The 27148-nt window shown below is 42.5% G+C and overlaps 1 protein-coding gene across 12 annotated transcripts in view; it reads right to left on the bottom strand.

Annotated features, from left to right (window-relative positions):
- The window catches only part of Cdk5rap2 (CDK5 regulatory subunit associated protein 2), a 190066-nt gene that overhangs the window by 28885 nt on the left and 134033 nt on the right, over positions 1-27148 (bottom strand). For 7 of the 12 annotated variants that reach the window (XM_060381226.1, XM_060381219.1, XM_060381224.1 and 4 more), the window contains 7 exons: positions 26424-26655; positions 24743-24793; positions 22909-23040; positions 17476-18040; positions 15336-15568; positions 6999-7047; positions 4190-4353 (listed from right to left, as the gene is read on the bottom strand). In XM_060381226.1, coding sequence (XP_060237209.1) covers positions 4190-4353; positions 6999-7047; positions 15336-15568; positions 17476-18040; positions 22909-23040; positions 24743-24793; positions 26424-26655 — 1426 coding nt within the window. The remainder of the gene's footprint in view (positions 1-4189; positions 4354-6998; positions 7048-15335; positions 15569-17475; positions 18041-22908; positions 23041-24742; positions 24794-26423; positions 26656-27148) is intronic. The other 5 variants (XM_060381221.1, XM_060381218.1, XM_060381225.1 and 2 more) reach the window with 3 other exon arrangements.

Below are 27148 nucleotides of genomic sequence, written 5' to 3' on the forward strand. Positions count from 1 at the left end.
TTTCCCAAGCTTGGGGAGGCCAAGCTATTTCCCACAGCCCATAGCCATGGCTCCATAAAGGCTCTCTGCAGCCCTCCATAAAGAAGCAACTTTACATCACACGCAAAAAATTATACTCCATACAATTTTAATGCTAACCCTAATGTAGTCTTTTATTCTTTTCAATATCAAATATTAATTTAAAATCTTCCTTATGGTGAAATTAATAGATCACTTTCAAGTCGGCTTGAACTGCCTGAGAGTTGATTAAACTACCTTCATAATGAATCCAGATATTTTTTTCAAGGCAAGTTTTTTTTTGGCAAGGAATATGTTACTCATTTATCACTCATTAGTTTCAAGACTTAAAACAATGCTAGTGAGAAAGATAATAAAAAGTGTACTCTGGAGATTACCTGCCGTGTGCATATAAATGTGTATGACCTTCTGGGGCTATTTATATCATTAGGTTTAAGAAAGTTCTCCAATGTCATTTCCTAAATAGTTCTACTTTCTGGACTCTATTTAAGGAGCTCATGTGAGATGCTCACAGGCATTTGCCAGAATGCATGAAAATATTCATCAGAGCATTACATGTGACAGGAAATTGAAACAGCTCAAACTGTTCACTGAACCAAGGTCTATTCACTATGGTAGGGAATTACACAGCTATTAAATTATGTTATAATAACTGTAAATACCATGGAAAATGTTTTATGTTATTATGTTAAATTTCAAAAGATATGAAACTGGTTACAACATAACCACAGCTTTCTATGAACGAACATAAAGGCAGCAGAAACAAATATACCAAAGAAGCAATTACAATGAAGTATTAATTGTAGTTACCTCAGGGTGATAAACTTCATGTTCTTCAAAATCTCCATTTGACACCTTAACATATCACTTAATAGATAAAAACTCTAGGATGAGCATGTATGAATTTTTTACTCCTCTGCCAAATCAGACTTCAACAGAGAAAGAAGGCAGCACAGTTTCACTCTAGAGGTGGATTTCCAGAGTCAGTGTTTAAAACATAATCACATTAAGTATCCAAAGGCAAAACTAATGTCTTTAATTCATCAATTAGGGTACACTCAGTATGTCTTAGTAATGTTTGTTTTAAAACATTATACTAATGTTATGACCCAGTTTTAATTCCTCCAAAATGGCTTTCATTTAAAAGCAGTACAATGTTACAGATCTTTTCCTAATTAAATAGTAATTTTGCCATGAATTTGAATGTTTATGAGATGACTTAATTCCCAGACCTTCAGCTATCTCCCATTAATGCCAGAAGTATGGCAAGTCATTTGGTGGAATGTCTGCCTCCCACTGCAGCATAGTGGAAAAGGCTGTCTGTGCACACCAGCACTGGCCCTCCCGGCCCAGCCTCTAGGTCCCTGCCAACCTTCTTTCAGAAGCCTGTCAGCCCAGAGTCGGCCAGGAGCTCACTGGTTTGGGCAACCTTCCTTGTTGGTTTACATGGTGCTGGCTTTGGGGTGATGATGTTCCATATAAGCCATCTTTCACGGAGTCTATGGCTGGAAATGAGAACTATCACATGGGCTGGAGGACACACTCCCAGTGGAATTAGACACCGCACATTAATTATCCAACCATCCTGAGAAGAAAGAAACACTATACCAGCCTTTCCAAAATGGGAGAAAAGGATCTACCTGTCTTAACAGTAAACTCCTCAATAAGTGTTAACTCGTAAAACCCATAAATCCTATAAAAACCTACCGCACACACAAAAAGAAACAGAAAAAAATGTAAGTGTTCTGCCAAGCAGTTCCAATTTAGATTCTATATTAAGAAAATGTCCTCGATTAAGAAGCAGGCTTTGTGCTCAAGACCCCCTGCAGCACTGTTTACAACTGCAAGACTAGAAATGACTTAAATGCTGAGCATTAGGACTGAAGGAAAACTATGGTTCAGCCATTCAAAGGACAGGTCAAAAGCTACTAAAAGTGACATTTTCTAACATGTCAAAAAGTCTATGATAGAATGTTAAGTGAGGAAAGAAAAATGCCAAATTATCTTTCTACATACATGATTACAAACATGACAAAAGGAAAAACAGATCCAGAGAAAAAAAGGCAGAAGGAAAACATACCAAAAAAAGAAAACAGTGGATGTATCTAAATGCTCTAGAGAGTAAGGGTCCTCCTCAATAAAAGAACTGGTAATGCACATAAGAGCACTGGCAGCCCAGCACAAGCCTTGCAGAACAGAGCTAGCAGAAAGGCCTCAACTTCTAGGAAATTCGGAAATATCACATTATCTATTGTATCTTTTATCCATTACCATATTAAAAACAAATTTCACTGAGAGGCAGAAGAGAGCTCCCTTTCCGAGACCACATAGGAAAGGGGGGACCATGTTCCCTCTGCATGATACAGTGGCTTTGTCATGACAACTACCACATTCCATATGAGGCACGGTCCACTCATGTAACCAGACCTGATGCAGCAGTCTCAGAATCTTGGAGAGAGATTGAGTGGCACACTAGACTTAGTACAGAAGGAGGGAAATGATTTATGGTCTAACCTAATTAGAGTGGATGATTGCAAAACACACAAGCAGAAGTGATGAAGAAATCAAGTATTCACAAAAATCTCTGAGGGACACCTCCACAAACCCCAAGAAATGAGGTTCAGGTGATTGGCTACTGGAAGATCTGGCTGTTTCCCAAGTTGTATTGAGAATGTGCATGTCGCTGGGAATGGTGGCACACACCAATAATCCCAGCACCCAGGAGGCAGAGGCAGAGGCAGAGGCAAGTGGATCTTTGTTCAAGGCCAGCCTGGTCTACACAGCAAGACCAGAACAGCAAAGCCTACAGAGAGAAACTTTGTTTGGAAAAACAAAAGCATGTTCATGTCATATTCTAGTTATGTCTAAGATATGGGCCTGCGTGTCCAGAGAAGCCAAAGGCTTAGCTCTAGTCACTGACATATTGGTAGGACCTCTCCATTCTAAAGAAACCTAGTTGTTTAAACCAAAATCTTCAAATATTTTTGAAAGCAATGGCTTATGAAATTTAGTGTCAGTAAGAAATTTTAGCAAGAAGTGCTGGTGTCCACTTTGCACTACAGAAACCACTGTGGTGCCTCAGAAAAAAAACTCATTGGAAGAGGCAGTGGAACAGAGACCATTGAGAGAGGTCCAAAGGTCTGAAACCATACGCTATTTTTCCAAAACCACTGCCTTCCTGTGAATACAGCTCATGAGAACCATGTACATCATCTACAGGTACTTTGTGCTTCACAGCAGAGCTGTGCACTGTAGAAGGACACACCCCTGCACGGCTACAGATATTCCCTATTCATCCCTTTGGTGGAAAATTTTGGTGCCCAAATCCATCTGCTCTACCTTTATGGTTCTTTGAAATTATGGAATGAGAAACACTAAGTCCAACTTCCTACCCCAACAGAAGAAATAGAAATTGTAAACTGAAAGGAGATTGTGAGAAGGTCCCTGGGAAACTGGTTTGGCCAATTCATTCCACATCCAGAAGCAGAACAAGGCAGAACATCTGTGTCTCTGAAATTCCTACACTGATGTCCTTAGCACAGGCGTGATAGTGTCAGGGGTGGAGCCTCTGGAGGACATTAGGTCATAAGGATGCAATGGCCATAAATAGGACTAACGTCCTTAAGGCACAGACCATAGGGAGTTCCCTTCTTCTATGTCAGAATTCAAGTGGGAAGAGGATCCTCACCAGAACTCAACTACACCACCTACAAGGCACCCAGACCTCTGCTTTTCACACACCAGAATGGTGAGGGATGGATTTGTGCTCTCTGCAGTCCCCAGTATTCAGCTGAAGCAGCCTGAATGAACCAAAACAAAGGGCCTGACTGCACAGCCAAGAGTCACACCTTAAAGGACCAGTCTTCAGTATATGCAGAAACAAAACAAAACAAGACAACTAACTACAGTGATACAACCCCAGTGCTTTCAAGCCACCCTGTGAGAAGAGCAAAATGGTAAATCATATAAGTCATTATTTAAAAGCAACCACCTACTGCCACGCACACTTTTAACACCATGGACCCTTCCCGTGATAAATTCCCCTCCATGAGCAGCTGTGGCCTTCACTCGCTCTCCCCTCACTGGCAAAATGGTCAGACATCATCCAATTCTGCTCACCAGGAAAAGACAGCCTGGTTATGCCTAAGGTGATTAGAGCAGCTTTCCTTACCTTGAGGAAAATGGCTCACCACTGTCTCGCTGTCTGGCTTCTGGTCTCGGGACAGGAAGGACTTCTCAGACATTTTATCATCTGACAGTGACTGAGAGGCAGAAGGTTCAGGAGATTCAGGCAGGATATGTTGGTAAGCAAAGTTGTCTTCCTCAGTTCTTAACCTTCAAGATTGAAAGATAGGTCATTTCCAAATACAGCCTGCTGAAATCATCCAGTATCTGTATTTATTAATTTATATACAACACATATATATGTAACAATTATAAGTAAAGAGTAAGAGACCATGAATTTGAGAAGGGAAGGGACATAGGAGGAATTGCAGGAAAGAAGCAATGATATAAATATAGTACTAATATGAAAATACAAAGAAATTAAATTTTTTTAATTTATAAAAGAAATGTCATTTCCCATACTATGAACCCAAGCTGCATCATGGGTTTAAACACTTAGCATTATACTTCCTCTTTGTGACTGGCCATCCATGCAACTTCAGTAAGCCATTTTTGTTTCCTCTTAATATTAAGCAGTGAAATTCTGAAGGGTCTCCATGGGCTTAAGTCTGGAACCAAGAAAGAAAAGAAAGGGAGGAAACTATGCTTGTCCCACAGGATGGTTTGTAGGGCAGAGACAGAGCATTTGTCATTGACACCCTTTTACCAAGTGCTGCTCTGTCCCAGGGTTCTGGGTTGTTATTTGTCCTCACAGACATCCTTTGAGGAAGGAAGCACGATTGCACTTGACAATCAAGGCAACCAAGGCTCATCATGAGCCAGATGCTGTTTAAGCTCCTACATGGCACCACTCAGATCTGACCTACACCTATCTGGCTTCACAGCCTCAGGAGAAAGTGGGAGCCCATCCCAAAGCCATGAGATGGCCTTAGACTTAAAAATCTCAAAGCTCTCATGATCTCCACCCCCAGCAGGCTCCTGTATCATCATCATTCTGGCAATCATCTGGTTAATACCCTATATTTTTCAAAGACCACCTAAGCTATAAGGAAAAACCACCTGAACACCACGAAGAGCCCATGTGAATCTCCATTATAGATAAGCTCCTTAATTTAAGCTCTTTGTGTTTGTTTGTTTGCTTTTCTATTTCTTCTCGTCAGTGTCCAGTCTCATTATTCATGGACTTAGACAAGAGCAAAGGACTGTGAAGCTGCAGTGTATCCACTAACGGGTAAACACTGGTGCTGCTGCTGCGCCCAGTGTGATGGATGCCAGGCTTGCTGCTGTCTTGCAAATGTACAGTGAAGGCCACGGGTACCCATTTCATTAACTCAGGAGTGACCTGTAAGTGTTAAGCCTACAGTTGAAAATGGTGAAGCAGTAGGAAAAGCAGCAAACCTGCCAGAGATGAAAAGGAGAGACACTCTGGCTGAAGAGGACATAAACAAGTTCCTTGCCTCCCTCCCAATCAGTCTCCTAGAAGAGCAAGTCTGAAAAGTCTCATCCTTACTTTCCCTACTTCAAAGATTCCCATTAGTCCTGCAGATGAGTGTTGGGCTAAGAATTCCTATCATAGCTTCTGTGCACCACTCAATGAGCCCAGCCTGCCCCTCTAGCCATGACTCCTTTGTATCAGCCATACACATAGTCCAGGGAGGTCCTAGCACAACCACTTTGATCCTTCAGATCCCATGTCTAGTTGGGACCAGGCCCAATCAAAGAGGTTTTCCTTTCCATCTCCATAGTTGTAAGCAGGATGTGAAGTAAGGATGGATACATGGGTTAAACTAGCAGGGATCATTAGTGATACTGCAGAAGGAAGAATGTTTCTTTTACAACTATAGAAACCTTGATAAAAACATCCTCCAGTGAGGAGGGGCACCTCCTTGCCTGTTCTCTGTAATGATGCTGGTGGCCTCTGCGATGCCAATGAAATTCCAGACTATCAATTTCTTCATTTCACTACCAGGACCCCAAAGGCACTGGACGGAAGTGTGCAAGTCCTCACCACAATCAGTTGGCTGACGAGGTAAGCAAAGGAAGTATGCAATCCATGGTCCATCCTTATCTTCAAAAGGCAGCACCAAAAACCTAGTGCTGGAGCATAACAGACTTGGGTTCCAGGCCTAGCTCTGCCACTCAACTGAAGGTGCACACGTTTGATCCACAGGCTCATACTAAAGTGTGAGTGAAAATGCTCACCTTGTGGCATCAGAAGCAACAAGGATAAGAACTAGTTGGTGTTGACAATGCTGCTCTCTTTGGACAGGGGTGAGCCAAATGGGAAAGTAGTACACACCACAGAGTTAAGTGCCTTGTGTAACTACGTCAAGTGGTGTAACAAGAATAAATAATCCTGAAACACAGAAAAACAGGCTGTTGGCAAAGGCCACGGTCATTTCTGTCCCAGCTGCTTTGTGGAATGGCTTTCCTGCCTCTCAAGGAAGCTGGCAGATACATAGCTATGCAGAGACATAGTAAGGAGAATAAGGAGCCTAGTAAGGAGGCATGGGGCAAAAAGATGGTGGAAGGTGGAGAAAAGGGAAAAAAACAAATCAGCTGACATGTGTCTAAGTGCTAGGCTTAGGACAGCAGGTACCTGCAGAAAGATCTGCTTCCAGACACTGACAGAAATACCACAAGTCACCTGAGCCCAGTGAGAAGCTGTACCCTCAGTGGTGGATTCTGGTTGCTATGTAGCCACCTTTGGTTCTATGGGTATTGGTGTATTATTTACAAGAAGCAGGAAAGTCAGTGACAGAAAGAAAGATGACCTTAAAGTCAAAAACTGGCAGGAAAAGCAAAGCTGGACAGTCCTAGTCCTGGGGTTTTCTTAGCAAAACCCACATACTCACTTCTGTAGCAATTCACTCTGGGGACATGGTTCTACTCCAGCTGATTTTCCTGAAAGTAGAAAAAAAAATCAGAGGATGAAAAGAGGTTTCAAAAACTGTTCACTGGTACTTTATTATTCATGTATTTGTTGAGACATGGGCCCATCTTTTAAAGCTCCTGAAAACAATCACAGACCTTGGGGGTGGGACCAGCCAGTACATAGCTCACATACACTAGCTCAGGCACTGGTTCCAGATGGCAGGAAAGAATATAGAAAGCAGCTACAATGGTGTCTCTGGATGTAGCTCCTTCTTCTTTCTAAAATACAGATAACAGCAGGGCCTACTGGCAAAGGCCCGTCATCCTAGATAGTTAGGAAGCTTCAGCAGGAGGATCATAAATTCAAGCCAGTTAAAGCGAAATAGTAAGACTCTTTCAAAATAAAGAAGGCATAAGAATGGCCACTGGGGCCAGGGAGACAGCTTAGTCAGTAAAATGCTTGCCATATAAGCATGAGGACCAGAGTTTGATCCCTAGTACCCACTTTTTTTTTTAAGGCAGTAGCTTAAATCCCAGCATTGGAGAGACAGAGACAGGCAATCTAGAAAAATCAGTGATTCCCAAGTTGAATGGAAGGCCCTGCCTCAATGTGACATCAACCTATGCCCTCTACTCCAGCAGACCTCACCTTACACTTACACACACACACACACACACACACACACACACACACACACACACATGAATATGTACATACACAGATATAAATTAAAGGAGGACTAAAATCATAGCATAGTGATAGAGTACCCAGCTTGGTGATACAGAACAGTATATGTGAAGTTCTAGGTTCTATCCCACTACCATAGAACACAACAACATAAAGATCCTGTGGCACTAGCAGAATATATACTCACTATGAATAGTGGGTGACAGAATCATAAAGCCTCCTTCCAGCACCCCCACTCCACCAGCAAGCACCATCCTGAACTGCCTTCTGTTCTATATCCCATGCATGTGGGCAGAGATGATGCTAACTGCATCTTTTCACATCACATTTTATTATAAGCATTTCTCCAAAGAAGTTTGCTTCAGAAGCCTCCACTGTGAAGACCATGTTTAACAATCTATGGCAGGGACACATGGACTGGATCTTGCAGTTCCCTACTGGGTATTTAGGTCATCTCCAAATGTTCATCTCAGTAAATAAGTGACACAAATATATCCATGCGTGTGGCTTTATCAACATTTAAATTATTTCCCCAGGAAAGACTCTCAGAACTGGTATTAGTGGGGAAAGCAGTATTGAAAAGTGCAGTTGAGTACAGTTGAAAAGGCCACTGCCGACAGCAGGGGAAATGCCTAACAGAAACAACAAAAGAAAACAAAATAAAGCGCAGGATGTTGTTGGAAAAAAAGACGCTGTGCTCTGTTCCTGTATGTCACCATTTGAAAGGATGCAAAGGCCCAGATTTCAAAGCAACTAACAACTTTATTTTAAAAATACTTCAAAACTCTGGAAATTGCAGACTAGGATGAGTTCTTTGAAGAAACTGATGCATGGCTAAAGGGGGTAGGGGAGCGCTTCTATTGCCGCCTTGAAAAAAATGAGACTATAATTAGATTGCACCCACAGAGTTCTAAACTTCCAAAAGAAAAAGTCACCAGACAGCACCAGTGAGGATAAGGGCACCAGAGCACGCATGTTTGGCTTATATCTTGTGATTCTGCTTATGGTTCTCACAGGGAGGTCTGCATGGCAGCCAGGCTCCATCTCCACCCCAGCAGGTCACCAAACACCTGACACTGTGCAACACTGTCACCCACAGGAAAAAGACAAATGGCCCCAGTGAGTATGAACATGGCCCTGCATACAATTCCTTTACATGTATTCTCTGCCTTGGGCCTCACTATAATCTCATAGTGTCAGCACTTACCTCTACTTTATAGCAGGAAGTGTTAAGTCCAAGGCCCTGTGTTCTACTCTCACTTCACTGCATTTTACAGTTCAGGAAGGGGCAGGACTGGCAGGTGTACTCAAAGCTCTATACCTGTCCCTGCTTGGTCATATCATATCTTTCCCATACAAGTGTAATGTTTTGTCTTCTAGAGCTTGGCAGCCGACCAGCCTGGTAGATGCTCTCAAGTCTCCAGTCCCTATGTCTGCCCTCTGCTTTCCTCCTTAAAACAGGGAAGTCACAATGACTGGATCAGATCTCAAAGTCCCAGTGCCAATTAGATTCTTCTTTCGAAGCTAGGTGTCCTGCCTAATGGTTATTGGGGCTGTTCACAAGCCTTCCATTGATGAAAAGCCTCCAACTTCACAAACCTCAAGAAGGCCACCACCCAACAGCCTTGCCCACAGATAGAGGCTATCCAAGTACTGCCAAGGCAAACAGAAGGTAGCAGCTTGCTGCACGGGCATCACTGTGCATTGAGAGCCACTGCCTTCATGCACATGTCTTTGGTCTGGAATAACATTAAGCATCCTGAGTCTCCTGAAAATGAGCCCATTTTAAACCCAAGAAAGACCTGGCCTCCAAGGCCACAGAAGGAAGTACTCCTGTTAAATAAAACACTTTTTGGGTAGTTCATATTCCACCTATTTCCCTCATCACAATAAGGTCCTTCTAAGCGAACTGACAAATGACCATCATAGTGTGATTCATGAGTACATGGTAACAACTGATAAAATGAGTTTCTTCGGGGAAACTGTCTCCACACAGGTGGCAGGAGACCATCTGTCAGCTATTGCAGGAGCCTGGGATGCATGTCATTAAAATACTCCTCCTATCTCTCTGGCAAACCTAAAAGCTGTGAGCTTGAGCTTGAGCAGTGAGGAGGTATCATGTTTTAAAACAGAAATGAAGAAACAACAAAATCTAAAATCTAGCTTTCTTTGTGCATCAAGCAAGAGGATCACAACGTGAGTGACTTCTGAATGGCTGACTTAGTCTGTCCCCTGCTGCTGTTCAGAATCCTCTTTGGCACAGAACTCCTCACCTATACTACACTGTCTCCCACATTCAAACCCAAGTGCCTGGCATCTCCAACTCAACCTCATGCTTCTTCCTTCCTGTCTACCAAGGCTCTTTCCAGGAACCTGGCACACACTGAGGATATGAGAATGGATGCAGAGTTGTCCTGTCTGCCTTTGGTGAGCTCACCTCCAAGGGGACAGTTACAGGATGTGGTGATGAGGGGCAGCATGGTGGTAGCGGAAGAATTTTAGAGAAAATAAGCATAGTACAGCCTCAGCAAGAAGGAAAATTAGATGAGGAAGGATGGAGAGAGCTTTGACTCCATTCCCATTCTCATTCTCTCTTTCTCTCTCCCCAGCTCATATATATGTGATTATATACAGGCAGGATTTTTTATGTATACCAGGCTAGCCACAAACTCATGATCCTCTTTTTTCAACACCACTTGGGATGATAAGCCTATATGACCATGCCAGGTTTCTGGGTTCCATCTTTAGAACAAGAATTACTTCATATGGAAGAAGTGATTCTATGGTGACAGGAGTCAGAACCCTTTGTTTGACAGCATGAGCCACTGTTGTAATCAAAAGTTTCTTTCTTTTTTTTTTTTTAAATATATAAAATCTCATTCAGAAGGGCAAATAGGGTAGACACAGGAAGCAGTGAAAGAAAGGGAACAGGACGGAAGCCTCCCACAGATGTCCTCTGAAAGATTCCACCCAGGGACAGGAGATTGAAACAGATGCAAAACTCACAACCAAACTTTGGGCAGAGCTCAGGGAGTCTTATGGAAGAGTTGGGGGGATAGAAGGATGCAGAAGGGACAGGGGCTCCACAAGGAGACCAACAAAGCCAAAAAATCTGGGTTCAGAGGGCCCTGCATCAACCAAGAACTATGAATGGAGAGATGCCCTGTTCAGATGTAGTCTATAGGGAGTTCAGTCTCCAAGTGGGTTCCCTAATAAGGGGAGCAACAGCAGTCTATGACATGAACTCAACTGCGTGCTCTTTGATCACTTCCCCCAGTGGGGTGGCTTTATTGAGGCCACAGAGGAAGAGGACCATGGCAGTCCTGATTAGACTTAATAGGCTAAGGTCAGAGAGTAGGGAAGAAGGACTCCTCCTTTTCAGTGGACTAGAAGAGGGGGATAGGGAGAAAAGAGGGAGGGAAGGTAGACCAGGAGGAGATGAGAGAGGGGCCTACAATGGGAAACAAAGTGAATAAATTGTGAAAAATAAAAAAATTTAAAAATATATAAATACATTTACCTTCTTTCTTTTTCATTTTTTTCACATGTCTGAAGTTTCCCCTCTCTCTTCTCCTTCCCCTCTGCCTCCCCCTTTGCCCTCTCCTACCCCCAATTTACTCCATCTCTGTTTCTCTTCAGAAAAGAGCAGACTACTTATGGATGTTAATTGACCATGGCAATATCAAGTTGCAGTAAGCTAGTTACACCTTGTAATCGTTGCTGTCACCTCCTGAAGTCCCACTATTTCCAACAGCAACATGAGACACTTAAAATAATCTCACTTAATCCTTACAAAGGACTCTGTTAAGGTGGTTGTTACTAACCCCATAGAAGATATTTGACCTATAAAGTAGAATGACCCATAAGCCAGGGTATTAACTCCAATCTCTGATTCCAAAGGCCACTCCAACATCCCTGTGATAGCCCCATCACAAAGTCATATATGAATTGCAGGTAACCCAGAGTTAAGAATAGGAACGAGACCTCTCTTCTACTTGGGGTAAAAAAGAAAGGTTTCAGAGGATCAGCACAATTTATGTAAAGAGTGAGCCCGGCCTGTATAGAAAAGCACTGGTTGTAAGACTCACAGAAGGGGAAATGCAACACCCAGGCAATAAGAACAGTTGCTCTTACTGTGACAAGCATGTGACAGGCAATACATATATTCCAGTGGTTAGAATAGGCTATGAAGTAAAATCTCCAGTTCAGACTCTGCCACCTCCTGTGTGGCCTGGTACAAGTGAGCTAACCTCTATACTCCTCATAGGACACAAGGATGACACTTATTTCCTCTTGGGCTGACAATAAAGCAAACACACAATGAAAACCACCTTCTGCATTTCCTCACTGTTTTTCCATTGGACTATGGAAAATCTTGAGAAGAAATGAGGAAGAATGTCAAGGCAAAGGATCCTTAGTGACTGCTTTCTATTAAGTGGTTAAACCCTGACAATCCTACTAAGTTCATTGAGGAACTATCTATCAATTGTCTTTGCACCAGTTCTAGTACTTTGCTCAATTACTACCTTCCTTGTCTATGCAGCTTGTCTTTGGAGATACCACAATAAGGCTATGCTAGAAAACCTGACTGCGACTCTAGCTCCTGATCTACTCTGGATCCTGGCCATGTGGCAAATCTGAAAGCTACATAACTTCACCCAGAAAAATCACACTCCATAGAATCTCTTTGAATTCCAGATCCTATCAGGATCCTTAGTAGCTTTGCCCATAGCAAGTATCAAGAAAGCACACTACTACCCATTCTGCTTCTTAAGATTCTGCCAACCAAATGTTTTAACAGAAGTAGCAAGAATGTACTGAGGTTCCAAGTGAGTGTTCTTTATAAGAGTCCCCAAATGGACGCAACCTAAGTGTCCACCCCCTGGAAATCATCAAATAAGCCAAGGAACATTTATACAGAAGATGTTCTGTAGCCACTAAAGCTTAATGTGTGTTATCTATCAGTGAGGAAAGGGAAAAGTTGCAGAGTCCTGTTGCTGTTAAAAAAAAAAAAAGTTCTAAAAGGGTCAAGCGGAGGAACTCAAGGCTTCCAATGCACAGTTACACAAATGATACAGTCAGAGTAGCGGCTACCTATCCATCATTCCATAGCAAACATGCTTGGTATTATCATTTAAGGTCTATATGTAAATGTTTGACAACTTGTGCCACACAACTGCGTTATATACAAATTACTTTATTGTAAACCTGGTTCATAATTCAAGAGCCAGACCCCTTACAGGGCATCCAAGGAATACCGGTCTCTGTGCCTCTTTTTATTCCCTAAGAAAGGAGCTGCAGCGTGGTACCTATGGCCTTTATGCTTTGAAGAATATGAAGTCCTACACTTGTGCCATCTGCTAGCCCTGAAATGTTCCTGCTCCAGAGCCTACAATAAACAAGTGGAATGGTTCTCAAACTCTGGCTGACTGAGAAGTCTTGAGCAGCTAGCCGAAGAGGGAGCACAGCAGATGCCAGAAGCATCCTCCCCTTTACCTCCCTTGCCAGAACCAGGGCCAGGGTTGTCTTAAGAAAGACAACAAAATATTGTGAGCTTGGTCAATCTGTCCACCACCCAGTTACTTCTGCACCATGAAGTAAAAATAAACTTATTGAGAACACAGAAGCCAGAAAGAGCACCCTTTATAAAGCTGCTAACAGTCTAGTGTTCCTACATCCCGATCCTCAAAGCTCTCAGGGAAAAAATTCCAGAAAGTCAGTCAACAACAGGGCTTTAGGAAAAGCACAAAGAGGCCCAGATTGGCGAGCTCCCCTGCGTTCATCGTGGAATTAAACAGTACATACAGGGAGCATGGAGAACCACCTGCAGAACAGCAGTTAAAATTATCTTCACCAAGTGCACACTATCTCTGGGCAACTCACTTTTCTCACGTATGACCAGCCTCTTAAACCACATAGGCCTATAAAGCACATAGTCCTGAGGATTTAGCCCCAGCTCACTATAAACACATATGATTGTAAGCACTTGGTCATGAGAGCCACAGGTCCCTCACAGAGCCAAGGCATGGAACCCTACTATTAAGGTCTTAAGTGTGGTATTTCCAGATAGCCTCTGAGCTCAGTCTATGACAACAGACTCACTTTCTCAGTGGGGTTCCTTCTTTGCCTGATCTAGGGAACCCAAGATCCTGTAAGGAGCATCACATAGCTCTCAGGAAGATTACTGGCCCCTTCCTGATAAGAAACCTGTTTAGCAAGTATCTGGGGATTCCTGGAGATACCCACCTTAAACTAATAAGAAGTCACGGTGTCTTGGCTTTCAACCAACGACCTTTAACTGTACCTGGAGATTCTCCCCTACCCATACAATAATTAAATACCACTCTCCCCTCTTATGGATGGCACTGTTTTGTTAATGTAAATTAAGTATCTCAGACACCCCTAGCCCCAGCAAGTTAAATACATTCACCCTCAAAAACTCCTCCTCCTAAGACCAAGAACATCGTCTACTGCTTGGGCCTCACCCTAAGCACTCTAGTCATTCCTGAGAGAAGCTGAACCTTTGATCCCTGGGGGTTCCCTTATTCCCATCCTGAAGCAAACTGTACCTGTACTGGCCTAAAAGAGAGATGGGAACATCTGTTTTCCATCCAACATCCCAGCAGCCAGAAGGGCAGTACAATACCCTATGGGACAGCCCAGGCTACTGCCAGAGAGCAACACCAAGATTTCACAAAATGGAGTGTGGTAGTTTGAATCAGAATGGCCCCAAAAGGCTCATGTATTTGAATGCTTAGCCACCAGGAAGTAGCACTATTTGATAAGGATTACAAGGATTAAAAGGTATGGACTTGGTAGAGGAAGTGTGTCACGGGGAGTAGGGTTTGAGTATTCAAAAGGCCAGAGTCTGTCTGTCTGTCTGTCTGTCTCTCTTACTCCCACCCCCTCTCTGGCTAAAAGTTCATGATGTAGCTTTCAGCTACTGTTCAAGTACTTGCCTGTATTATGCCATGCTCCCTACCATGATGACAATGGACTAAACCACTGAAATTTTAAGCAAACCCCAAATACATGCTTTCTTTTATAAGAGTTGCCTCGGTCACGGTGTGTTTTTTACAGCAATAAAACAGTGACTATGACACTGAGTTATCACCTCCTACTTCCAAGGTCACTGTGAAGTTTTAATCAAATAGCATCTACAACACCAAGAAGAATACAAATAGATCTACTGGGGGAATAGATGTATGCTAAGAGATCAGTTATAAAATCCTAGATTGGCCATTCATTGCTGCCATGATCACAAATGAGGTACTTCCTCTCATGAGCCACACTCTTCATACCATAAAACTGGACTCACTCACTCCTTGACTATAAGTACAAAGAAAAATTGAACAGAAGAAGTGGACAGTGGATGTCTGTGACAGGAGCACTGCTGTCTTACACAGATTGTCAAGGAGGACTTACCCAACAGGATGGCTGAGAAAAGGAAAAGGAACAAGAAAAGCAAGGGGTAAAGACCATGAGAAAGAAGGTTATTTGGGCCTAATGGCAGAACAACCAGATCAGTGTGTATAGCTGGTAAGAAGGCAAGCAAGGGCAGGGAGTGAATTCTGCCAATGGCCACCCAAGAAGCCACAGAAAGTCTCAGACCAGCGCTCTACCCACTTACCATGGAGAAAAAGCTTCTCCAGCTGCTCTAGCAGTCCAGCACACTGTGTTAGCTGCTCCCGGAAGCCCTCAGCCACACAACTGTCCACATCACTGGCCTGCAGAAGCTCCTCAAATGCTTTGATCATGATGCTCATGTGTTGACGGTAAATGACACAGATGTCATGGCTATCCTTAATCTGCTGCCGCTGAAGGGAGAGCTCTCTGGCTTGGGACTGAACCAATGAATCATATCTGATAAAAGAGGAAAGGAAAATGTGTGTGTCATTTCAGAATTGAATTTTTGTGACCTTAACACTAATTGGAAAAATGACAGAGCATAATTTCTGAAAGCCTGCAGCTGTACAAGCATATATACTTTAGAAAAATTTAAACTGTACAAGGTTACTCCTTCTTTGAGTTCAAACAGCCAACAAATGCTTGAATAGAGATTCTTCTGCAATATTTTTAACCTCAGAAAGCCCCCAATTAAAGCACAGATTGGCAAGGACTCAGGAGAACAATTAGTTTCCATACACTCTTCAAAGACACTATGCTGAATTACAGAAACAAATGCCTCAAGGGTCAGGGACCCACCAAATGTTCTCACCAAGTACAAATACTAAGTGTGTGTATGTGTGTGTGTGTGTGTGTGTGTGTGTGTGTGTGTGTGCGCGCGCGCGCGCGTGATTGTGCACACACATGTCTGCATGACAAGGGTAAAAAGAAAGGACTAAAAAGAAAGGACTGCCTGCTTCTAACAGAAAAAGCCAGACTCCTGGCTACTACTTACTGAGTGACTAGGGCCCATCAGTCATGGGAACGAGTTATCTTAAGTCACCTGGTTGTCCTGTGCTTCTAATACATGGACTCATGCAGAAAAGGAAATCTTTCTCAAAGATACTTAGGTGGTAAAGCTTTGTTTTTCAAACACAGTCTACGAAGTTTTAATCATGCAATACCACCTCCTCACCACCAAGTGTCACCCTTCTCTATGGTGGCCCCAAAAGGAGGAAAAAGTAGTCATGATTAGCTAGATCTAGAGTTCCTGACAGGCACTTTGGTTCACCATGACCACTGTTAATAACCAATAACCACAAACCAATCATATGATACCCATCTTAAAGGTGGGGCCAGTTCTATGGAAGAGGAAGAGTGAGGTGTTTGTATAGTCTTGAACCCAGGCAATGCCTCAGGCAAGTCACAGAAGTCTCAGTTTAGCTACAAAAAAAAAAAAAAAAACAAAAACAAAAAACAACAACTTGAGAGTGCCTCCTGCTCAGTGTCTGGGGTTAAATCATCAAGTTTCTTACCTAGCAGGGTCGGACAACACCTACAATCCCAGCACTCAAGAAGCTGCGGCAAGAGGAATATGAGTTTGAGGCCAGCCTGAATGAACTACAGGTGAAATTCCATTTCAAAACAAAACAAATATTTTTTAGCCTGGGGACTGCTACAACAGCCCATCAATAAATAAGCTCCCTCAGACTCGCTGCTTGGGCAGCCTTGAAAGAAAAATCACTCTCGCTCTTTGACAATTCAGAACAGTGTTTTTCTCAAATTAGTAACAAATGAAGGTCAACTTTACAGATGATCCCATTTTTACCATATCTCATGAAGCCAATGTATGTATTCATAACCATAAAGCATTATCTTCATGACCTAAGAATTTCTTGATTTCAACACAAGCTTATTTCTCTAAGAAGACCTTAAAGGGAAAGATACAGAAAACATTTACATTCCTCCCAACTTGCCTAGGACATCCATTTTACTTCTACAAAATGGCAAAAGCCAATAACACAGTTCAAAAATAAACATGGCAGACAGCTCAGTAAACACACTGCAATCCACTGAGTGACTGCTGTGGAGCTTCTACCCTGAGTCCTCAGCCCAGAAGGGCAACACCTGCCCTGCCAATCTCAGAAGGTGCACAGCTCCTAACTAATGTGCATACCCAGCACAGAGCAATGCTGTGCAGCCTAGCCTAGCCTTTCATGCTCATCCTGGCTGCTTGAACCCCAGGTGAGGCTTTCCTTAGTTTATAATCTACTCACCAATGGAGCAGCATTCCCTCAGAGTTCCTGGGCTCCTGCCTAGCAACAACCTGGGAGAACTGCAGGCTTATTAGGAAGGAGGTTGAAGCAGGAAGGAATAAGATGTACCTTGATGGAGAAAGGTCTCGGAACTTGTTCTGCGGATTATGGATTTCGCTGAAAAGTTCCAAGTTCAAATCCTGCTCCTTCTGTAGCTCCTGCTCTTGTTCTACCAACTGTTGTTTGAAGCTCTCTAATATCCTGCCGTCAATCATCTCTGGGGTAAGGGAATGGAGGATTTTCATGTGCTTCACATATCGTACTTGGTGCAAACTTGAAAATGTCATTTCTTCTTCATCAATGTGGCCTGTAGACTTGTTTAAGCCTTCTTTGGCCCCTTCTGTCCCACACAAAACTGTGATAATGGCCTTGCTGCACTGAGAGTGCTTCTGTAGCTGGACAATGAAGTTTCGGTAGCCTTCCAGCTCACTTTGCAAGTTCTGGATTTTCTGTTTTAAGGCTTCTATGTCCTCAGGGATATCAACGTTCTCAGTACCAATCACACTGACTTTAACAGAGAGCTGACTCTTGGAATTCAAGTAAGTGGCTATGGAAGGTGGGTCGAGGCAGTCCTCAGGGTTCTCCTTGCATGCTGGTACTAAGGCAAGGTCATCAGGAGAACAGATTTCAGAATCTGAAAATCAAATACTAATCATTGTCAATATCTCCTTTGCTGCAACCAACCCCTTATATTACAGAGCCAATGCTGAGTCAACACTACCATAATAGCTACCTGCCTCTAGTGCTTCCCACAGTTGAACTGTGGAACTTGAATGTCCCCAAAGCCCATGTAGTAAAGGCTTGGTTTACAGCACTGCCAGAAGGTTGTACTGTGTTTAGAAGTGAGGCCTAGTAGAAGAAAATCATCACTGAAGAGGACATTAAGAACCTGTCCCCCATTCTCTGCTTCCTAGACATTATGATGTGAACAGCTATACTCTACTGCAAGCCCCCACCATGATATTCTCCCTCACCAAAGACTTACAGGGAAAAGCCCAGCCAGTCATGGACCCACAAGACAAAATACTTTCTGTCCTTTCAAGCTCACTGTCTTAGAAAGCTGGCTAGCATGCTGTTTTACCACTCAATCCATCCTCTTTCTCAGATAAATGTTCTAAAGAGGGCATTCAACCATGATAAACCATACATACTGAAACCCGTCAGTACTCCTATTCTGAGATTCCCATGACCTGGTTGGAGGCACCCCAAGCCGACACACCACCCATGGAAGGTTCTCACAAAGTCCCCAGCACCTCCTGCCCACACTGTTCTGTTTCACACTTCCACACTTCTTCATATATTGTGTCCTGAATGGATCTGTCCTTCCATACTTTAGTTTTCTAGGTCTAGTTTTCCTTCTTCTGCGGGCTCACTTTTGGACTGTGTACTTCCCTGTGTATATTTTACACACCTGCTTGTCTGTCTATGCACCACATGCATGCACATGCCCATGGGGGTCGGGAAAGAGTACCAGAACTGGAATTACAGGCAGTTGTGAGCTGCCTGGACATGAGTTTTGAAACAGGTCCTCTGTAAATAAGTGCTCCTAACCACTGAGACATCTTTCCAGGCCTGAAAAACCTCACCTTTGAAATCAATAGACCTGTTCTCCAACACTGGCTCTGCCTCCTTATTTCCAATAGCTGTACTTGAGCAAATTAATGAACCTCTCTGACCCTCCAAAATTTCAGCTGCATAGCAGAAAGGACACTACTCAGTGGGAAAAGTTGTATTTATTTGCTGGCATTATACTGAACACTTTCAGAAAAAGGCTAGCATAACTAATATACACAGCAGTAAAGGAACCCAGAGAACAGGAATGCTCCTTGCTTCCTTAGAACAAGTTCTTCAAAGATGGAAGATATCATCATGGGAGGCAAACAAGCAAAGGCTGGCTTGTGAAAAGGCTTTAAGGGCAACAATATGAGATGGACAAGATGACCTAGGGTGGCTCTCAGAAAGACAATTACATCAATATTCTATGGAACCACAGCTTCTAGAATTTGTTCGTCATAGTCACAAGGCCACTCTTATCTCTGTTCACAATGTCAACATCACCTTTGGATTTTTAAGATAACAATGGGTATACATCTTAATGGAAGTATTCCCAATACAGCGCTTCTACACTGTATAATATGTCATCAAACAGAAATCACTCATCTGTTTTTCTAGTGTCTGGTACATGATGGATAGTGAAAAGGTATGTGGTATGGAGTGTGGCTCAAAGAGAGTACAGATCAGAAAGAACAAGCAAAATATCCCTCAACAAGTTTTTGTTCCAAGGAGTCAGCCTCCAGGATGAGGAAGTACATAGGCATATCCAACCTAAGCTCCATAAGTTACATGTGTCCCGGGAAGCTATGCATACAGCCCAACACACCTGTAGAACACAGTGTCATGCTACAATATCATAGCAGTCTCATTATAGTATCATCTGCATTTGATAGCAGGAAGAAATCTTTCTCAAAGAACTAAAGATTAATTATGATGTGTTTTGTTAAGGAATCATAAAACAAAGACAAATGCAACTGCTACACAAATGTCACTTTGAGACAAATTGTGATTGGCCCAAATATTTGGATATACAGCACAGAGAGTGCCAGGGGTGTGCATGCTCACACTCACATTTATATATCTACTTTAAACTCTGCTCCTAACAATGCAACAATCATAACATTCCTATACTTCATCCTTTAGAAGTATCCTCAAGGTAGTATGGAACCATAACACAGTAGAAGCTTCCTAAAATAATATATATATATATATATATATATATATATATTATATATATATGAAATTGCCAAATAGTGGGGGAAACAAGAATCCCAACAGCCCATCTCTTGTCACCAAATAACGCTTTTAGTACTGGGACTGGATTACATTTAACTGAGTTGATGGCCAAAGGGGTCCCATAGGAATCTCCAAACAACCCAAGTAGTTACCAAGGGGATAGAGAGATGGCTCAGTGGTTAAGAGAAGTGGCTGCTCTTCCAGAGTTCCTGAGTTCAATTCCCAGCAACCATATGGTAACTCACAATCATCTATAATGTGAGAGCTGATGTCTTCTGGCATGCAGGTGTACATGCAGATAGAGCTCTCATATACATAAAATAAATAAATCTTAAAAAAAAAAAAGACTAGAAGAACACTCAGCATTAAATGGGATGTCTCTATCCTTCTACTCAGAGCTCAGGGAACTCTGCAGAAAAGAAGTAAACAGTGTAAGAACCAAAGGGGTTAAAGGACACCATGAAAACAAGACCCTCTATATCAATATAATTAAAGTTCAAATGAACTCATACAGACTGAGGCAGCATGCACAGAGCCTGTACAGGCCTGCTCTAGGTCCTCTGTGTATATATTATGGCTTCCAGTTTAGTACTTTTATAGGATTTATAAGGGTGCAAATGAGTGGGTATCTGATTTTTGTGCCTTCTCTTGGGATGTTTTCCTTCTGTTGGTTTGTCGTGTCCATGTCTTATGTGATAACTTTTGTTTTATCTTATATATTATTATTCCTTAGAAGCTTGTTTATTTGCAAATCAGAGACAGTAAGAAGTAGATCTGGATGGGAGAAAAGGTGGAGAGGACCTGGGAGGAGTAGAGCAAAAGGAACCATAATCAGGTTAAATTATATAAGAGGAAAAAACAACTATTTTCAGTAATAGAACAACAATCACAACAATGCAACCCGTCCTTAAAAAGAAGCACTCTCAAAAGTCCACAATCTACAACAATTTATGATTTAGCAAAGGCAGGGATTTGGCTTCCCAGATCTAAGGCCAACACAGAGCAAGTCTCATGGCCAGCATGAGTAAGGCATGTGACATTTTTATTCTTTGCTCAGCAGCCATTGATGATGGTCTGAACAAACTATTTCCACTGTTTGGTTAGAACTGTATCAATGCTGTGGGAAAGGAATATGTATATGATGTATATGTATGTGACTGATAATGCAAGCTGGCAGGCCTTGGACTTAAGACCATACATGTGCCAAGACCAGCCTATGTGCTAGCACCTCACCTGAGGTATTTGTGTTACTGAAGGCTTTAAGAGCTGGAGTAAAAAGTAGAAACACTGCAAATGATGCCTTCTGTCACAACAGTCCTGAATCTTCTGCTGGGGTTTCCTGTGTCAGAAGCACATGAGTAGAGAGTAAGGCCACTAGGACCTGTGCAGATGATGCCCTCCATTCTTTCCCCAAGCACCTACAGAAGTGTTCTTCAAAAAGGAGGCAAAGCTAAGGTGTTATGCATAACATGCAGCCCTGAGCCGGGCAGTCACTGAACAAATCAACACTAGTGCTCAAGTCCTAGGATATTTAAAAAGTATACCCACAAAAGGTACATCGTGGGTGAGGATCTCAGAATAAAGCTTCATCAAGGCAAGAAAAAGGAGAATTCAAGCAGAGGCAGCCATGTGTACATAGATCTAAATACACATTCAGAAAGACAAATGCAGCTCAGTGACAAACCAGAACTGAGAGGGAAAGGAAGCTTTTGGAACCTTCCACTAATCACTAGCTATGAACCAGATCCAGACTCCATAGCCTCTACAAACAGCCCTACCACTAGAGACCAAGTGTTCAAACACATGAACCTGTGAGAGGAATTTCACATGTAAATTATTACCCACAGCTGAGCTAACCAGCACTCTATTGACTGCTACAGCACCTTTCCCCTGAAAGGCCAGAAAACCCCAAAGAAGCACAAAGACCATGCAATCAGCACAGCATTTCTAGTCTGGGAAGGTCTGGCCATAGCTCATTCTTGTTCCAGAGGCTGGCTGTTCCCTGAAACAGTGATTGCAACTTCTTACAAAGTATACTGAATCTAAAACAAGAATGATTTTATTTGTAATGAAAAGATAAAAGATCTAAGGTAAACAGAATAAGCATAAGCACTAGCTCATCTTGACTAAATAGGAATGTGGATAGTTGTTGTACTGTCCTTTATGTATATCTGTATAGATAAAATATTTCATAATTAAAGAAAGGGGATACAACTTGCTGGAGACCTCACTCGTCTCTGCATCATTCCAACTGACCTGTTGGAAAAGCTCACAATCTTGGTCTCAGCAGCAGTCTTTCCTCCAACCCACTCTTCCTGGATCGACAGAGACCAACTCAACAATAGTCAAGACTAAGCTGCATGTGAGTGTCCTACTCTAATCCCACGTCCCTAATGTGTGAGATCCCTTGAGAGATGACACTGTGTTTTCTCATACTAAACAACCTGAGCCTTCCCTCTGCCTTGCAGAAGAGTCTGATAATAGACCAGTTTGTCCCAATGTGAGTAAGTTGTGCCCTGACACTCCTGCCTCCTTATCAGCTTTGTGACCAGTCATTTTCACATAATCTCCCCAGTCCTATTCCTATGTTATACTGGAATGATAGTAAAGCCCCAAGAGTGGGTTTTTAAGGGCCTAGTAAGGACTCTGATGGAAACTGTCCTAAACAATGCCTAGTACTTAGTAGCTGCTGCAAGGCGGTTGAATTCTAACCAATCTCAAAGCTTGTATATTGATCACTGTCCACTTCTTTGTCTCTCCCAGCAGAAGGTGTGGTTTCAGGTCCTTCTTGCTCGCCTATGTTGTCCTCGTAGGCTGTTCTCAAAGCAGACTGAGCTGCAGGCACTGGCAATGAGAAAGAAAATAAAACTGTAGACTTGAAATTTAGCCAAGCAACTGAGAATAACATAAAGATACAACCGGGAGAATAAAAACACTAGGGAGGAAAAATGCAATTTATAAGATAAAATTAATCTATCGAGCTGCCATAACAGGACATAAAAGCATAAATATAGCACAGCTTGTCTGAGATGGCTTAAGTCTAAGTTCTCAAAAAACTATGAGTGAGAAAATGAATTACCATCAACCCATGCCAACTTTTCCAAAATGAGAGAAGCCCAGAGGCTTCTGGGTGATGGCCAGAGTAGTACCTGGCTGATGTACTCCTGGGTCTCAGCAAGTGTGCAGAGCAGACAGCAAGTTTTAGACAAATACAAGTTGTTCTGCTGGGCTGAGTCACCTCCGCATGGCACTCTCCCCTTGAAAACCCCACTGCATATTTGATCTATCTGTCTCAACCCCAGTAAGACAGGGAACTCTCAGATGGTAGAGAACTATATATGGTCCCTGAGCTGGCTGGAGACATAGTCAGATAATGTACACCAACAGGGTGACTAGATGCTTAGATGGGTAGAAGAAAGGATAAATGGGGGATGGAACAGAGAGAGAGAAGTCTGATTCTGCAGAACTCTACTGACCCTGAAACCTCAAGTAGGTGAATCTAAGTGAAAATGTAAAAGTAAAAGGAAGCTGCCTTTGGCTACAGAGTATCACCTAATATCACATAATCCCTATGAGAGTATTTACGTGTTAGGCCTCATGGAAGAAGAAAGAATATAGGGTTTGGAATCAGCCAGGCTACTTCATATGAGTACCAGGCGACAAGTACCAGAGTGACTGTGGCCAAGGCACACTTTTCACATTTTTCTCTTCAACTGCTGCCTAGGCATAAGATAGAGACAGTAATTACTGGAACTACATCCAAAGACAGTAGGGCATTTCAATTAGATCAGGTATTTAATGTGTGTGATGGTTCAACAATTAACAGGGACTCTAATTTTATTAGTGCCACAGAAAACCCAAGGCTCTGAGAACCACCACCAACCCCTGACCCACTCTAGAAATGCCCTGACATGACACATTTTCCTATCCAGGACTTGACTCTTTTAACTGGCAAGCTAGAAACAGCCAAGCTGTCTGAACACTGTTACAGTCCTTGCTCTAAGAGACCCTGGGCTATCCCAAATAATCTCAGTCCCTAAAGATTCACTGGCAATCTGGAACCTAGTGGCCCTTTCCCTTCATACCTTTCCAACAGTGCAATTCCTCAGAGGTGTCTATCTTTGCTGGCTCTAATTTCTCAGATCCATGTTCTTTGGAACCCATGCCAATCAAGCTCTTCCCACAAAGGCTTTCTTTTTAAAGACCTCATTAAATACCAAGGCAGATCCTCAAGCCTCATCTTACCATCAATATTTAACTTATCTTACCATCACTCTAACTTGGCTTCTGAGATGATAAGATGCCATCCCTACTTGGTGTCCTACCTGCTTCTCCTCCTCAGTCTAATCCTCACTTCTAGAACTCAGTCTCATCTCTATGGCTCTAGGCCACATTGGTATACATGGTGTATATATTAACACATATGGCTATTTCCCAGTTTCTTTTCAAGCTTATTCCCCTCTCCTAGACACCTCAAGTCTTTACTAGGATGTTCAACAAACTGTCTAACATCCCCCAAAACAGCCTCTCCTGTGGTGTTTCTTACCCTGTTGCAAGGCAACCCCATCCTTCCAACGGAGTGCAAAGAAAGGTAGTCCTTAAAAAGCAAAACAAAACAAAACAAACACAAGTTGGCCACTAACTTCAAAAATGGAAATTATATATTTTTACACTTTAGGTTCTCCAGCCTAACTTTAACTCTATTACATAATAAAATAGTTACAGATGATATTTGAATGAATGGTGCTGGGTATCAATAAGCCTAAATCACAAAAGCAAGCAGTAAGCCTGATTTGACCCAAAGACATTACTTTGTCAACTCCTGCTTTAAGGGTTATATTAGATCATGTCACTCTGTGGTTTAAAAGCCTCCAACAGGTTCTAATCTTATGAAGATGAAGTCCTAGAGTGGTCTCTGGAAGCACACTTGGCCTGTTGCTTACTAACCTCCTCTTGCCTTTCTTACATGCCAGCATACCAGCTACATAACTGGTCTCCCTACTCTACCCTCTAGTTCTCAAGTATAAAGCAACACCTTTGCCCTTGTTCCCTCTCCCAGGATGACGATCATGCTGACATATGCTAGTTTCCAACAAATTCCACCTTGTCAAAGCACTTTAACATTTATGAGCATTAGTGAACACTATTCACTACTCATTCAACAAGCCCTCACCCTGTTGTACTTCTCTCCACCGCACACTTCACAACCATTGGATATACACTTACCAACTTGTCTACACACACTCAAGAACAGAAGCTGCAAACAGACCTCATCTGTTCTGTGCTCCTATCACAGAGCCTAGAACAGAGCTTGGCACATAGGGTTTAATAAGTTATCCCATTACGGATAAAGGTTCATCATGTGACCGTCATTTGCATTCAGTAGGAGACCAAACTCAAGTGTCAACATTGGCATAGTTGTAGGTTTATGAACCTTTGAGGAAGATGTAAATACTACTTTTGTGGCTGACCTGCAATGAGGGTTCTCTGTACTCTCCATATTCTCAGAGGTCTGATGGTCTGTAATCTTGAAGTACTGTCCTAGACTTTGGAGTTACCACCTGAGATGTTTTGTCCAAGTCTTTGGAACCCACAGGTCCCAGAAGAGCCACGAGCAGGGAAGTGGGTTACTTCTTCAGAAGAGTCATCAGCATTTGAGATCAGTCTCAAGTTAGAAAAAGAACTCTACAAAAAGGATCATCGCTAACAAACCATACTGCCACCTGCTAGACTCTCACAGGCCTGGAAGCTAGTCCAAAAAAATACAGATTTAAACCTAGGTACCTTTTCTGAAGAGAAACAGGAATGAATGGTGGGGAGGGGTTGTGGCTGATACTTAGAAGGAAGGAGAAAGAGGAAACTATGTTCAGGATGTAATATAGGACAGAAGAAAATTTTTTTAAATGTTCCAAAACAACAACAAAACCTTAGGCACCCACACACAATTCCAAGGGACTAAAGCAGGGACCCCCTCTTCCAGGACCTAAAAACACTACAAATCCAAATCCCACTTACTAGTCCAGACTCCAGAATAAAAACAAGCCAACTGATTTGATTCCCTTCTCATATTCCTCCACTGTACATTTTTCAGGAGTTAAGATTAATCATTGCAGTTCACAGGGTTTATATACAAACTTACTACAATTCTGAACAACAGAAATAGCATTTCAGGCAGTCCTGTGAGCCACTCACTCAGCTCATAGAGAACACATTTTCTTGATGCTTACCATTCACCAGTGTAGGGTTGGGTACTGCCATCCCCTCCATTATTGCCTCTGCCAGAATTAGCTTGTCATGGAGTTGTTTGTTGCGGGTTTTAAATTCTTTCAGCTCCCTCTGCAGCTCTAGAACCTGGCTCCGGAGTTGAGCCACTACCTCCGGGGAGACAGGAAGATCATACGTATTTTCCAGTAACTCAGATGTCTTTACTTGGAAGAGCAGGCCTGTCTTCTCAGCATCCTGAAGACACACATGTAGAGCAATGATATGCTTAAAACACACTTTCTTTTGTTTCATGGGCTATGTTTTTGTGTTTTTAAAATAGGTTTTAAACTGTTCACCCAAACCTCTAGTCCAATAATAGAATCTCTATCCATCCCTAAGAAAGAGCATAGATCTTGGAAGATCCCCCTCCACCCTGACATACACATACATTGACTGTCAAGGGCCCTTCTTAACACCCTCTGGGCCCTGATCCATAATTTCTTTGGCTAATCCAAACATTCTAAACATGGCCGTTCCACCTTTTACAAAGTCTTCTAGGAAATGTTTTTGTGTTTGTTTTTATATGTTTCCTCATTTCCCACCATCCCTAGTGTGAGCCCATCTGTCTTATATTCTTGCTGGTCCTTTACTTAACTGGCTACTAGTATATCTCTCAAACTCAGCAAGCTTAACCTATATGAAAGCTTTACAGGCCATCAACTCCTTGATTCTATCATGGCACATTCTC

Source organism: Meriones unguiculatus, chromosome 3, assembly GCF_030254825.1.
Source record: "Meriones unguiculatus strain TT.TT164.6M chromosome 3, Bangor_MerUng_6.1, whole genome shotgun sequence".
In the NCBI taxonomy this organism is placed as follows: Eukaryota; Metazoa; Chordata; class Mammalia; order Rodentia; family Muridae; genus Meriones; species Meriones unguiculatus.